At 32.0% G+C, this 16,338-nt stretch overlaps 1 protein-coding gene across 2 annotated transcripts; it reads left to right on the top strand.

Annotated features, from left to right (window-relative positions):
• Positions 1–2,897: 2,897 nt before the first annotated feature.
• On the top strand, positions 2,898–12,951 carry tmem230b (transmembrane protein 230b). Of its 2 annotated transcripts, XR_012383539.1 has the most exons (5): positions 2,898–3,059; positions 4,831–4,937; positions 8,578–8,703; positions 12,173–12,593; positions 12,676–12,951. XR_012383539.1 is itself a non-coding variant. In NM_001102640.1 (4 exon segments), coding segments are annotated over 3 exon segments (348 nt in total). In that variant the 5' UTR covers positions 2,948–3,059; positions 4,831–4,856; the 3' UTR covers positions 12,314–12,841.
• The last annotated feature ends 3,387 nt before the right edge of the window (positions 12,952–16,338 follow it).

Below are 16,338 nucleotides of genomic sequence, written 5' to 3'. Positions count from 1 at the left end.
AATAAGGGACTAAGCTGACGGAAAATAAAAGACTGAATTGCTACCACAGTAAAAGGAAAACGTTTTTTTCCAACTAGCAAAACCTTACCGAGCAAAACACAGGCCTTGATTTACTAAGCCAAATTAAAATTAATGAATGAATAAAAAGTCAATAAGCTTACTCAATAAGCAATTTAATTATCTAACATGATGTTATTAAAATTAAAGATTTATATTCACCATTATTCTAAGTGCAGAGACAATAGAAATTAAACTTTAATTTAATTCTTTTAATCTTTTAATTTCATTTTTATTTTTAATTCATTCATTCATTCATTCATTTTCTTGTCGGCTTAGTCATTTTATAATTAATTAATTATTAATTTTATTTTACATAATTTTTTTACATTTTAATCTTTAATTCTTTACATTTGAGCCATGCACATTTCTATTTGTTATATAGAATTAGAGAGGGAGACATTTTAAAGTTTAGTGTCTGATTATACATTTTTAAGGGAAAATAGATTAGAAATTAAGGAAACATAAGTATTTTATATTGGTTAGTATTATGATATTTATGGTATTATATTATAGTTTTTCTCAGTCGCTTTGGTGTATTTCTCACAACACTATTTACATCTGCACAACAGTTAATGCATTTCTCTAAACAATTAGTCATTTGTGCACATCATAGTAGCAGTTTCTCATTCCTTCCAACATATTGCAGATGCTTTTAGACATGCATCAACTGCTTTCATACAACTCTCTGCTGTCATAACATTGTCATTTGCTTATGTCAGTCAAAATTAACTAAACTTGTGAATGCTATATAATAAAATTCTAAAAATCATTTTCAACACTTTAATACAAATTTTGTTACTTGAATAGATCACAAACATAAGTTGACAACAGTTGTGAAGATTGTCTTATTTATGACAGGTTCATGTCCTTAACATTAATCTTGTCAGAATCCTGTCACTGACTTTGTCATCCAATTTTGATGAGAGCTTTCTGATTGACAAGTGCCCTGCCCCCCCTCTATGGAACCCCCCAATGAAGTCATGTGATTTCACTCACATGAAGTCCATGCTAAATTTATAATAAGTCCTGTTGCCTGAATTTTGTTAGAACAGAAATAAACACACAGAAGCTTAGGTGTCCCAGATTACCCAAATTCACACTACATTTTTATGCTAGTGTAACCCCGCCGGTCCTACGTCCCCCAACCCGCTCCGAGCCGGCGACTGTCCGCATGGGAGTCGGTTGCTCTACCAGGGAGGCTAAAGACCATGGCCTCTAGCGTCTGTCGGTAGAGCACCTTTAGAGGTCAGAGGAGTGAGGTTTACCTGCACAGCACTTTCCACCTGGCCTCCCTTACACTCACCCCCTTAAACCTCCCTCCCATCCGGGTCACGGCACCAATTTAACCCCACCAGTCTTACACCACCCAACCCACTCCAAGCTGGTATCGAACCGGCGAGTTTCCGCATGGGAGTCAGTTGCTCTACCAAGGAGGCTAAAACACCTTTAGAGGTCACAGGATTGAGGTTTAGCAGCACAGCACTTACTAGCTGGCCTCCGTCACACTAAACATTCATTCATTCATTTTCTTGTCGGCTTAGTCCCTTTATTAATCCAGGGTCTAAGAAAAACTTATCCAGCAAGTTTTTACGCAGCAGATGCCCTTCCAGCCACAACCCATCTCTGGGAAACATCCACACACACATTCACACAAACACTCATACACTATGGACAATTTAGCCAACCCAATTCACCTGTACCATATGTTTTTGGACTGTGGGGGAAACCGGAGCACCCGGAGGAAACCCACGCGAAAGCAGGGCAACATGCAAACTCCACACAGAAACGCCAACTGAGCCGAGGCTTGAACCAGCGACCTTCTTGCTGTGAGATGACAGCACTACCTACTGCGCCACTGCTTCGCCCCACTAAACAAAACAGCAAGACTGAATTAAAAATGTGTTATTATTAGTAACAGTAATTGTTTATTTATATATTTTTGGGTTGTGAACGTAAGTTACTTCAAAAATTTTGTAATTACAAATTACATAACTTTAATTGTATTTAAATTGTATATTTTTATTACTGTCTGAAAAGTAGCCCAGTTACTAAATAAGTAATTCAATGTCAATAATAAAATATTTAGATAAAACACAGCCGCACAGAAATACATATGTAAGTAGGGGAAATAATAAACTAAGACTATTTATTTATTTATTTTACTCCTCATCTTTTCTTTTGTTTTTAGTAGATGATGTAGATCAGGGGTCACCAACCTTTTGGAAACTGAGAGCTACTTCTTGGGTACCGATTAGTGTGAAGGGCTACCAGTTATTAAATAACACATTTTTCTTAATTTACTTTTAATTATATGTTATTTTTAATAATTAATAATATTCATCTTTGTGAAGACATTAATCATGTTAATGATTTCTCACAGTAGTTGTCAACAATGATTTAACAAGTTAGATAAATATCAATATGCAACACTTCATTTGTCTGTAATTGTTTTTAAAGTATATATATAACTTAAAGTAATTTTCAAATTCACATCAATGCAAGTGTGATTTAAAAAGAATACATATAAAAATATTAGATGCAGCTTACTCTTATGTGGTGTTATGGTGAGCTATTTTGAGCCATGTTGGTGACCCCTGATGTAGATTATCACACGATATTATACCACTTACCGTTGTTAGTGTCACCATATATTCTCTCAAATCCTTTATTAGAGTCCGCTGTTTATATATAATAAAGCTTACTCACCGAAGACAGCCTTTAATCGATCAATAAACACTTTTATTCTGTGACAGAGCTCCCTCGTGTGGTTTTATCGTGAGCGCATTGAAAGCGCAAATGAGGTTTGAGATAAACCAGAGAACGCAGAGGGCGCATGCGTGGTGTTCACATCCGGAAGTGTTTTGTTTATAATCTCATGCTGGACCTACACAAACTGACCTAAGGACGACTTTACTCAATTCTAGCTAAAATGACTTAATATTTTGTCTCGAGCTTCAAGATAAAACGTCAACAGACTCTTCTGCAATATCAGGTTCAAGGTAATTTATCAAAATAATTAGGTAGACGTGCTATATTGATAAGTAGGCTACATTTGACGTGTGTTTCTGCTTTGACATTATTGGGGAACGTTAAAGTTGGTTTCATATTTGCACATTCAACCTTTATATAACTTTCATTCAAAATATACCTTCAGAAAATTATTCATTGCTAATTCTACACATGGATATCATATTATTAGCCAATGGCTACAAAAGTACAACATTGTTTACAGTCAATTAAATAGTGCAGTGATTCTCAAACTTTTTTCACTAAGTACCACCTCAGAAAAAAATGTCTCTCCAAGTACCACCATAATATATTGAAATGCAGTAGCGTAGTATGCCTAATTAAGCAGCCAAAGCTCTGCACTGTGCAAAAATGAGGCAGATTAATTTCTATTATTAGGAATATTTATTATTGTCAGCCATTTTAAACATAATAAATAGCTTGAACGTTAACACTGCACTATGCGTATACAATATACAATAGCTGTTCAACATTTTTACAGCAGCATAAATTCCCTAATCAGGGAAAGAAAACTGAAAACATTTACGCAGTTCCTAATGATAATAACAGAGCAACATATCACTTTACATATCACTTTACATTAATTTAGACCTAAAGCGAACAAATGTATATTTTTGATTATTCATGTCATTGTCTCCCTAGTAAATAAACTTATTATTTAAAATAAAAGAAATATTATGTTGAAAAAAGGTGTTTACAACTACAGTTTTCTTGTTTTGACACATTAGAATATGTCGCAAAGAAAATTAAAAAACAAAAAATTATAACCGGTCCATTAGTGTTTAGCCCTTTATAAATCTAAAATTTGATTCATAATGGTCTTAAAAACTTTGTAATTAAAATATCCAAAAATGATGTTTTCAAAATGCAAATTAAAATGAAGCAATGTATTTTTTTATAAAGACAGAAGCATCAAACTAAAGCTTTTTAACATAACCACATTGCCAAAAAATGTGGGGTGCAGTTTCCAAATGCAAAGAACAGGAGCCATTTATATCAGTATTCTTTTTTAATTAACTGATTAACTGTTATTTGTAACAAAAGATTTGTGAGTTAATGACCAAATTCTTTCTCATTTAGGAAATCTAACATTTTTTACAATAGGTAATAGAGCTAGGCTTGAAAACAACTTGGTTAAAAAAAGAGTCTGTAATCAATATTCAAAGTAGCTTGGTCAACAATTTAGAGACTGTGTCACAAGCTGTCACTGTTCAAAAATAAACAAATGTGCGAATATAAAACCAACCCCTGCTTAAAAAAAACAGCTTATGCTGGTAAGGTATGTTTTTATGCTGGTCTTGCTTGTTTCAATGCTGGTCCTGCTCGTCTCAATGCTGGTCCTGCTCGTCTCAATGCTGGTCCTGCTCGTCTCAATGCTGGTCCTGCTCGTCTCAATGCTGGTCCTGCTCGTCTCAATGCTGGTCCTGCTTGTCTCAATGCTGGTTTTGCTGGTCTCAATGTTGGTCTTGCTGGTCTCAATGCTGGTCAGGAGCAGCATTGAGACCAGCAAAACCAACATTGAGACCAGCACTGAAACCAGCAAGACCAGCATTGAGACCAGCAAGACCAGCATACCAGCATTGATACATACCTTACTAGCATATGCTGTTTTTTTCAGCAGGGACTTTACCTCAGTTTTACATTAATGATGCTGAAGTAGCAGATTAGTAATAGATTAGAGCAGGAATATGTTTGATTATTATTTTCATTTGTGTGTTTTTGTGACGTGCTTTTGAATCATAGTGGAAAAACCTCAACAAAGTGAGAAGATGCCTGCTCGAAGCACTATAAACAGTGGAGTCAGATACTCCAAACTAGCCAGTGATGATGATGGATACATTGATCTCCAGGTGAGAGAATTTTCATATTTATTCACTTCAGTTCATGATTCAATGGTGTTTACTTCAATTTTAGCACTTGTCATATAGCATATCTTCGGTATACTGTACAACCATTTTTGAGGTAATAAATGTATTTTTTGTGTTCAGAATATTTCTCAAACTGTCTAAAATTGAGGTAAAGTTGGTCTTTTTTTCGCACAGTTGTTCATTCAAGTGACAACTCTCGACATTATATTGTTTACCATGCTATGTTGAATATTCGGTCTGAAATCACATGCAAGTATGACTTCAAAATAACATTAGCATCATTTAATTGAATGAATAATGTTGTACTTTGATAGTCATTGGTTGATAATATGATTTCACTATTTAGAATTTGCGAAGAACACTTTTCTGAAGTTATATTATTAAGGAGGAAGTCCAAATGTGTGGACATAATACCAACTTTACCTCGATATAATATTAGCACTAGGGCTGTGCGATTAATCGAAATCCATTCGAAACACTGCGATTAATCACAAAAGGCTGTGATATGTATGTATGTTTGTATGTATATATATATATGTGTATATATATATATATATATATATGTAAATATATACATATATTTATATACATATATACATATATTTATATATATATATATATATATATATATATATATATATATATATATATATAAATATATATATATATATATATATATATATATATATATATATATATATATATATATATAAATATATATATATATATTTATATATATATATATATATATATATATATATATATATAAAAATATATATATAAATATATTTATATATATATATATATATATATATATATATATATATATATATATATATATATATATATATATATATATATATATATATATATATTTATATATATATATATATATATATTTATATATATATATATATATATATATATATTTATATATATATATATATATATATATATATATATATATATATATATATATATATATATATATATATAAATATATTTATATATATATAAATATATATATATATATATATATATATATATATATATATATATATATTTATATATATATATATAAATATATTTTTATATATATATATATATATATATATATATATATATATATTTATATATATATATATTTATTTATATATATATATATATATATATATACATATATATATATATATATATATATATATATATATATATATATATATATATATATATATATATATATATATATATATATATATATATATAAATAATGCAATGTATCACAAGAAAACCATCCACAAAATATCATGATATGTGTAAATGAAGAGGGAAAATGCATCAAAAACTAATAAGATGTATTTCTTTCATTAACAGCACGTATATTTTGTGGAATTGTTTTCGATCCTCCATTACAAGAAGCACCCCCTCTTGTACCATCATGCCATCTAAGCGATAAACGGTAGCAGTGCAAGGCCGATGAATTCCCTATTTTTTTTGTAGACCTGATAATTGACCAAAACCAGGTGGTTACTTGTTTTTCTAGTCTGTCTTTATACGGCCAATTTAACCAATAAATAAAAGACTATTTACAAATTAAAATAAAAGAAATTACAGTCTGAAATTTGAATGAATGTTGCAATGTTATACTGTTCAAGTTCAAATTCTACTTATATTATCATATGTACATGCTATAACAACATAGGGTGTGTATCAGATTGACGTGGGTTTAAAATATTTTAAAAAAGGATTTATTTTTAGGTTTCCACAATAAAGTTCCACTGAGAAACGGACATTTCAAATCATAATTTTTTTGAAAATAAAATGTCAAAACTACTTTTTTGAAATAATGTTAAGTATGCGGACGTCTGAATGTGCAAATATGAAAATCAAATTAACAAAAATAAAATATAAGTGATATATTGTTTAAAAATTAAAACAACATTCTGACCTGAGTGCTTATTAAATATATAGAATAATAAGGATCATAGTAAATTGCATGTTTTAAATGAATGATGATCAAAAGACTAATAAGTGGAGTTTATTTATTTATTTATTTTTTTTTATTAGAATATTCAAAGATCATACAAATACAAGAAAACATCAACAAATAACAAATACAAAGCAACAAAACAAAAGCAAAACAAAAACAACAACAATATAGTCAGGTACTGGTATGTGCGTGAGTGTGCGTGAGTGTGCGTGGGTGTGCGTGTGTGTGTGTGTGTGTATGCATGTAAAGGTAACTTGGAGTGGAGTTTATTTATAAACTAATTTTGAGAGGATCACATGCTTGACCACGGCTGGTCCTGCATCAGTTAACACATGATGCACCAATCAGACGATTCCTAACTTACTATAAATGACCAGAGTTTCTCACCTCAGTTATCTTCGTCTTGAAGACTCCACCCTTTCACCCCTACTTTTCCGCCCTTTTTCCTTGATAGGTGGCACACGGCCAATTGGTTAGCTCTGTTCCCTCACAGCAAGAATGTCACTGGTTCAAGTCCTCACCAGGCCAGTCGACATTTCTGTGTGGAGTTTACATGTTCTCCCCGTGCTTGCATGGGTTTCCCCTGGGTTACCTGGTTTCCTACCACAGTCCAAAAACATGCAATACAAGTTAATTCACCAAACCAAATTGCACCATAGATAAGCTCCTAATCAGCAGTATATCTCTCCATAACAATCCCTAATTTGTCATTAGCCATAAATAAGCAGGGGGGTTCTTGAGATCTGCCTGAGCTCAAACTCCCCTCACCCTACAACAGGAGGGAGCATCAGGCTCGAGGATCTGATGAGCTCGGGGCTCTCCATGCCAAACACGCTTTATAATGGTCACACTTTACAATAATGTTCATTAGTTAATGTTAATTAATGCATTTACTAACATGCACAAACAATGAACAATACATTTACCACTGTATTTGTTCATGTTAGTTAACGTTAGTTAATGAAAATACGTTAATTCATTGTTAGTTCATGTTAACTCATGGTGCATTAACTAATGTTAACAAACATGGACTTGGATGTTAATAATGCATTAGTAAATGTTTAATTATGATTAATAAATGCTGTACATGTGTTGTTCATGATTAGTTCATGTTAGTAAATGCATTAACTAATGAACCTTATTGTAAAGTGTTACCTTTATAATCAATCGTCAGCTAAGTGTGAACTCTTGAATAAGTATATTTGAGGCCAAACTGTGAGCCCTAAATAAAGTTATCAAATAATTTGTTTCAAAGATATTTTGCTATATAAAATATAGTTATAGTGCATGACTTTTTAGCGGGTAAATCATGATAAAAGTGTTTCTTTTTTTTCTTAAAATAAAATAACATGCAAGACACACTGTCATGTACTGTACAAAAAACATTAATGCATTTATTACTTAAATTTACATTCAGATATTTATTATCTTGCCTAATATTATAACTATTATTTATAAATAATATTGTAATACATATTATATTTATAAATGATTCAATGTTTATATCACTGATTCGATGCAAATCCAAAGTTCAATGCATTGTTCATATTTTACTGAACATGTATGATACTCTCTGCTCTGATTTTTAATTCTGCATTTGTAATATTGAGCAATTTCCCCCCCTCTCTTCAGTTTAAGAGGAGTCCACCTAAAGTCCCGTATAAAGCGATCGCCCTGGCAACCGGCCTCTTCCTCATCGGCTCCATACTGATCATCATCGGGTCTCTCCTGTTAGCAGGATACTTTGAAGTTAATGATGTGAGTGCAACAGCATATTATTACAGCTTTATGCCTTGCTTTCATGCTCTGCTTCTGCCTTTATTCTGCTTCTAGAGAAGTCCTCCATGCATTTATTAGTGCAAGCGTGCATTCATTTGATTGTTGTTTTATGGATTTTATTTGCAGTGAAAATTCAGTTCTCACTTTGTTTCATCACTACCACTGTTTTGTTGACACAATGTTGAGAGATTACAGTGTGTTCTTGCTGTGCGGCACCTGATGTGGAGATTAATCCCCCAGAAAGATGCTCAGCATTAGTAACAGCTCTTAAGAAACCCCTCCACCTGCAATCTGCCCTTTTCTCGAGTTAGTCCAGATAATAGAGCTGTGTTTAGATCACAGACGTGGGAGAATCCGCCTGGATATCCACACTGGTGCTTACTGTTAAAAGAGCAGAGACTGCATGCAGGCTGAAACAATCTAAGATTTAGGATTTTCCTACACTCACACTGCACTATAAAATGCCTCAAAGGACTATTTATTTATGGAACTTTGTTATTTTAATGTGTTTCACAGCATTTTTATTAGCCTTTGTTTTGAATATGTGAATGATGTTTACATGTTTTTGTTGTTTTGAAAAAAGAAATATTTATTCCGTAAGATGACGTCAGTATGAGTTTTGTCAGTTTTATTATTTTCTGTTTTCTGTTTTCTGTTTTTATTATTTTCGTCATCAATTTGGCATCATTTTTGTAACACTGTAAAACAATAATTATATGTTTACAGTACTGTGATGGTTGTGTTTAGGTTTTGGGTAAACGTTAATGAAATACAATGGGAAACTTAATGAATAATATAAATAATTCCTGTTAACTTCTGGCCACAGCCGTGTCTGATCTAGCAACAGCCCTGTTTTATGACCAAAACAAAACATATTTATTCACAAAGTGTTTATTCGGATGTCAGACCAGTGTTTAAACAAAACGATAAAAGAACAAAAGCATTTCAAACTGATATTAAAGCACTTTAAAAAAAAAAGCTGTATCAGCCTGGATTCTAACCCACTATCCCTGCATGATAGTCAGGAACCCTAACCGCTCTACTAATGCCTAGTTCACACTAAAGGATTTTAAGCCTGATTTGAGCCCGATTTGGAAGTTAACGAGCTCGCCGACAGATCGGGCTGTGATCGGGAAGAAATCTGCGGGTGCTCGGCGCTCGCCGCTCTTTATGTGTGAACTACTGAACAACGCATCAATGAGGCTCGCTGACACGTCGCCGACACCTCGCAGACGGAAATCCAACATTCAGCATGCTAAATATTCCAGAGCAGTCGGCCAACTCAACCCCACGTGTGGTCAGATGTAGTGACGAGCTACAGCCAATGAGAGAGCATATCAGCATGAGCTGAATGCCTGTGTTTTCAGGAGCTCAGCAGAAACATCTGTGATTGGTCAGAATGGGCATCGGTGCACTGGCTTCATTCTGCGTTAGCACAGACATGAGAGGAGGATATATTAACAGTGGAACTAGAATTCTGTAACTATTAGAATTGCCATACTGCTCATTCTGACGGTTCTTATATGAAACGCTATATTGTCACAACATATTTACAATTAAAGCTTCTATTGAGATATTAAAATTAAGCTTTGAATGTCTGGCATCATATTTAATGACACCATTACCCTAAAAATATAATATTTTTTTGGTAATACAGCCTATAAATATGTAGTTAAGATACTAAAACACTTAAAAGCTTGGCTTTCATTTTCACTTTCAAACAGGAGCTATTTAACAGCACATAATATGCTGTTTTGAAAGATATCTGAAGTAAATTGATGTTTTTGCCATCAGAAAGTTTTGTTTATGTTAGCAGGAAGTTGTCAGGCAAGAAAATGCACACATATTTAAAGTCACAGTGAAAAGTATCAGACATGCATGCAGTCATTTTGACCAATATGGTAATTTAAGGCAGAAATGCTCAGTTCTTTACTGTTTTGTAATAAAAAAATAACAATGTCAGAAAGAAATACACTGATAGTTAGAAAACGGCAGGGTGTTATAAATATGTTAGTTTTATTTCAAAGAGTTATAAAATTACAAAAATTAAAAACTCTCTGTGTATCTATCCACTCAAACCTTGCAGATGAGTGATTAATCCGCTCATAAATCAGCTGATTTGACGATGTTTTTAAATGCTTTCTCTAAAGGTTGAAAAGCTGTCAGTGATGTCATCAGCACGCAAGCAGCCAATAGTGTTCAGCTTTTTCTGACGACTCCTCCCTCAAATTTTCATTGGCTGTGGTTTGGTAGCTTGAATGAGCTGATGGGGAATGAAATGTTGTCAGATCATGTAGTGTGTGACCCCCCTCTTGTGGATCGTTCACGGAGTGTTGCGTAGTGTGAACACCACAGAGATCAAAAGACACTAAGTCAAGTCATGTAGTGTGAACAGCACAGCGATCTGCTGATGTTTAAAATCCTGTAGTGTGAACTAGGCTTAAATCACTTGAAAATTCGATTCTACAATGTGGGGTTTAATACTTCAATTTGTAGACTGTTCTTAACTGAAGCTGTTTCAGTACAATACATAAATTACCACTAGGTGTCACCGTAGAGTGGGGTTTCGAAACGTTTTGAAGCTTCGACACATTTGCTTCGACTTTCAGTGATTCATGAGGCCTCGCTTTGCCCACCAACACCCTGTCCTCCAAACCCATTGATGTTGTGGATCTGGGGCCTCATAAAGACTTGCGTTGAAATCGCACAAAGCTGTAAATGTGCTTATGCAGTAAAATATTCAGATGTATGAAACACTGCGTACGCGGAATCACACGCATATTCTCTTTGTATATCCGAATTAACGTTAAACTGAGCGTATGTGCACGAGCGCAAAACCCCTCCCTGCCTCCTCCCTCCTTGCCTTGATCATTTCTGACAGCTGATTCCAGCAGCAGGGGCACTTTTAATAGCTGAAGGCTGATTCACCCTGCTTTGACTGAACTCTTGGAATTTCTAGTTTATATGATCCTGAAGATCTGAGTGATCTGTTAGGTTTGTATTCATTGAGCGTATCTGTAATGTATTTAGGTCCCAGGCCATTTAGTGATTTACAGACCAGTAGTAATACTTTTAAATCTATTCTGAATGTGACTGGGAGCCTGTGTAAAGACCTGAGGACAGGTGTGATGTGCTCTGATTTTCTGCTTCTGGTTAAAATTCTGGCAGCAGAGTTCTGGATGAGCTGCAACTGTCTGACTGTCTTTTTCTGAAGGCTAGTGAGGAGTCCACTACAGTAATCCACTCTGCTGCTGATAAAAGCATGAACAAGTTTCTTTCAGTCCTTACTGGAAACAAAGCATTTAATTCCAGCAATGTTTTTACAGATGATAATATGCTGATTTACTTACGGCTTTGACATGACTACTGAAACTCAGATCTGACTAAAATAAAGAAGCAGCTATTTTTGCTGTGTTTGACCCTGTGTTTGTTTGTGTGTGTCTCTCAGCACCGCGATCGCACCATCCCTGTGCTGATTATTGGGATCCTGGTCTTTCTTCCGGGCTTTTACCACCTGCGCATCGCCTATTACGCCTCCAAGGGTTATCGAGGTTATTCCTATGATGACATCCCAGACTTTGACGACTGACAGAGATCTCAGCCTGTGTTCCGGCACTGCCGCCGGTGTGTCAAAAACTCCTGACAGGCTCATTTCTTACACATCTATAGACTGAGAAGGTGAAGTCATGAACTAGAGGTTTCGTGTGAGCAAAATCACTGTATTATAGATTAAATGACACTATATGTGTTACAGGGAACAAAGCCTGAAACAAAAAAAAAATGTCTCAAAACATGCCACATGTTATTTCATAACATATATTTGCAAACCCCATAGTAATCCATTAAATAAATAAATAATATATATATATATATATATATATATATATATATATATATATATATATATATATATATATATATATATATATATATATATATATATATATATACACAATCTGGTGTATATGGTGGATTTTTTTTTTTTGACCAGTTCTAAAGAACATACTCATGTGTTTAACATTACAGTTTCAAACCACCCTTGAAATTGAAAGCAAAATAATTTGGTTTTTAAATTTGAATAAATGTGATTTGAATAAAGCATAATTTCCATGTTTAATATGTGATGTCATGCTACTGTATTTAACTTATTGATGCATAATATATTCATGCCTGTGATCTTATGGCCATTGCATAGAAATGCTTTATGAATAAATAATTAGTTTTAAACCGAATGCTTATTGTTTTCATGGCTAAAAGGGCCTTTGAGGGAGCATCTGTGGAAATATTTGGACAAAAATAATAATTGAAAAACATTTTATTCTAATAAATGAAGAGAAATAATAAAGTAAACTATTATACAGTAAATTAATTGTTTAAAATGTATTATACATACATGTATATATATATATATATATATATATATATATATATATATATATATATATATATATATACACCCTCACAAACACACACACACTACCTGACAAAAGTCTTGTCGTTGACTCCAATTGTGAGAGCAACAAATAATAACTTGACTTCTAGTTGATCATTTGTAAAAGTGGCAGTAAGTTTCTGTTGAATAATTTGTTGAACTGCATCCCAGTCATCACTAATACTGCAGAAGATCTACTGGAATCAGCTTGGACCCAAGAGTCTCACACAAATCAGTCAAGTTTGGTGAAGGAAAAATTATGGTTTGGGGTTACATTCAGTATGGGGGCGTGCGAGAGATCTGCAGAATGGACGGCAACATCAACAGCCTGAGGTATCAAGATATTTGTGCTGCCCATTACATTACAAACCACAGGAGAGGGCAAATTGTTCAGCAGGATAGCGCTCCTTCTCATACTTCAGCCTCCACATCAAAGTTCCTGAAAGCAAAGAAGGTCAAGGGGCTCCAGTATTGGCCAGCCAAGTCACCAGACATGAACATTATTGAGCATGTCTGGGGTAAGATGAAGGAGGAGGCATTGAAGATGAATCCAATGAATCTTGATGAACTCTGGAAGTCCTGCAGCTTTCTTTGCCATTCCAGATGAGTTTATTAATCAGTGATTTGAGTCATTGCAGAGATGTATGGATGCAGTCCTACAAGCTCATGATGGAGTCAGACACAATATTCATTCTGTTTCCTCTGCAGCATGACTTTATTTTCTATACTGGACATTATTTCTGTTCAGTGACACAACTTTTGTTTCAGCAAAGTCAGACTTTACTGTCCTAATTAAATCATTAATAAGCAAGGCATGATCATATTTTATTGTGGTCAAATAGGCGTAATCTAGAGGCCTTTACCTTTCATATAAGACACTTCTGATACCAAATGATCAACTAGAAGTCAAGATATTATTTGTTGTTTCTAAAACTTGGATAGGCGACAAGACTTTTGCTATTATTTAAAAAAATCACAGTTGATCAGCAAGATAAAAACGTGATTAGAACATGTAAATAGATGTATGTAAATAATAAATAATTTATGCTAATAGGTAGTTTAATAATGTAACAAATATTTTGCATATATTTAAGTATTTTTTTCAGTAATTAACTTTTTTATTTGTGTGTATTTTACATTTCTAATATAAATTTTCTTTATGCAAAAAATAAAACAAAACAAATAAATACATATTTGTTTAGGACATTCCCATTGTATGATAGGAATCTCTTCCACGAAAATATTTGGCATTTTTTGGGCGTATGTGCCATGATTATAATACTGCTGTTGTAAAAACCCCTGGATAGATCGTTGTCAGGTTTTTTGTTTTTATTCTGATGATAAATTGACGTTCACTGTAATTGTTTTGGTGGTGAAATTGCGCCCTCGTGTGGATCATAAATGAGCTTACACTAAAATTACACCAGTGCAATTATTTTGTTATATAAAAAACAAATAATCATATTTTAAGACCAGGAAATAACTGAGATACGACAATATATTTATTTCCTAAACTGAATATAATATCTGGTGAGAAAATATATAGAATATTTCTGAAATAGGAAACAGATGCTTGTCTGTCCAGTTTTGTTTTAACTTGTAAATCTAAAGAGTCACCAAAACTATTTTGTTCTCATTCTGAAATGCGTATAAACAGCATATATTACACAATAGCTTATCTAAAAATTAGTTTTCAGATTTTTAAATTGTATTTGATATTAAAATCCCATATTAGTCTGCAGTGAGGTCTGATGTAACAGGTGTTTGTTAAAATTACAATCTAATGTTTAGATGTTTAATAAATCCATACATTTAAAGTTTATGTTGTTCAAAAGCACACAACACAATAATTGGATTTTAAAACACGACTATATCAGTCATCAGGATTAAACAAAAATAATGAAATAAATAATTAAATTAAATTAAATCGCTGTAAACTGATTTTTTTTGTAATATATACATATATTTTAAAGATAAAAATTCTCCCATGATCAATCATAAGAAAGAAAGCAAGAGAGAGTATTGTTCTGTATTTATTAAAAATTATAATTGTGTTTTTTTCTGTAAATGTATTGTATAATCACTTTACAATATTGTTTGTTATTTAGGCTATATAATCTAAAATGTTTTGACAAAAAAATTAATAAAAACAAAAAAAAAGTAATGCCAATAAAGCTCTTTTAAATTTAATTGAATTGAGAGAGAGTGAGTTTATATCAGATTGTGTCTTTGTAGCAGCACAATACATTAATTCCCGTCGCATAAAGAGAGGAGACCAACAAAAACATCAGTGATGCGCTTGCAAACACTCACACACGCACCTAGATTATTATAAATTGTATTTTTATTTATTATTGCTGTTTAATCCATAAATGCTGGATTTTAAATGTACAGTTTGTTCTGATTTATTTTTTATTTGTATTTATATTTTATTATTATTATTATACAATTTATTATATTATATATATATATTATATATTATATTTATATATATTATATATATTATTATATTATATATATTCCGCTGTGGTGACCCCAGATTAATAAAGGGACTAAGCCAACAAGAAAATGAATGAATGAATGATATATTGAATTATAATATGATATATTAAATAATATGATATTTATATTTTTTATTATTTACAGTGTCTTTTTTGTTACTACTTACTCTCATTTTTAATGTAAACTTTATAAATGCTTTGGCAATACATTTGTAATAATTGTAACAAAGCAATTATTGAATTGAACTGAACCTAGATTATTATTATATATTATAATTATATTATATTTATATTATATTATAATTATATTATATTATAATTATATATATATATATATATATATATATATATATATTATAATATATTATATATATATTAATATAATATATTATAATATATATCATAAACCTATATATTATATTGAACCTAGATTATTATAAATTGTATCTTTATTTATTATTGCTGTTTAATCCATAAATGCTGGATGTTAAATGTACAGTTTGTTCTGATTTATTTTTTATTTGTATTTATATTTTATTATTATTATTATACAATTTATTATATTATATATATATGCATGCATGTATGTTAAATGTAAACTTTATCCTAACATGTTGATTGTTAAATGTACTGTGTATTCTGATCTATTTTTTATTGATATATGAGAATAATATGATATAT

The sequence above is a fragment of the Danio rerio genome, chromosome 8 (assembly GCF_049306965.1).
Source record: "Danio rerio strain Tuebingen ecotype United States chromosome 8, GRCz12tu, whole genome shotgun sequence".
NCBI lineage: Eukaryota > Metazoa > Chordata > Actinopteri > Cypriniformes > Danionidae > Danio > Danio rerio.
The sequence above is the reverse complement of the archived record's forward strand: the minus strand, read 5'-3'. Positions and strand labels throughout refer to the sequence as shown.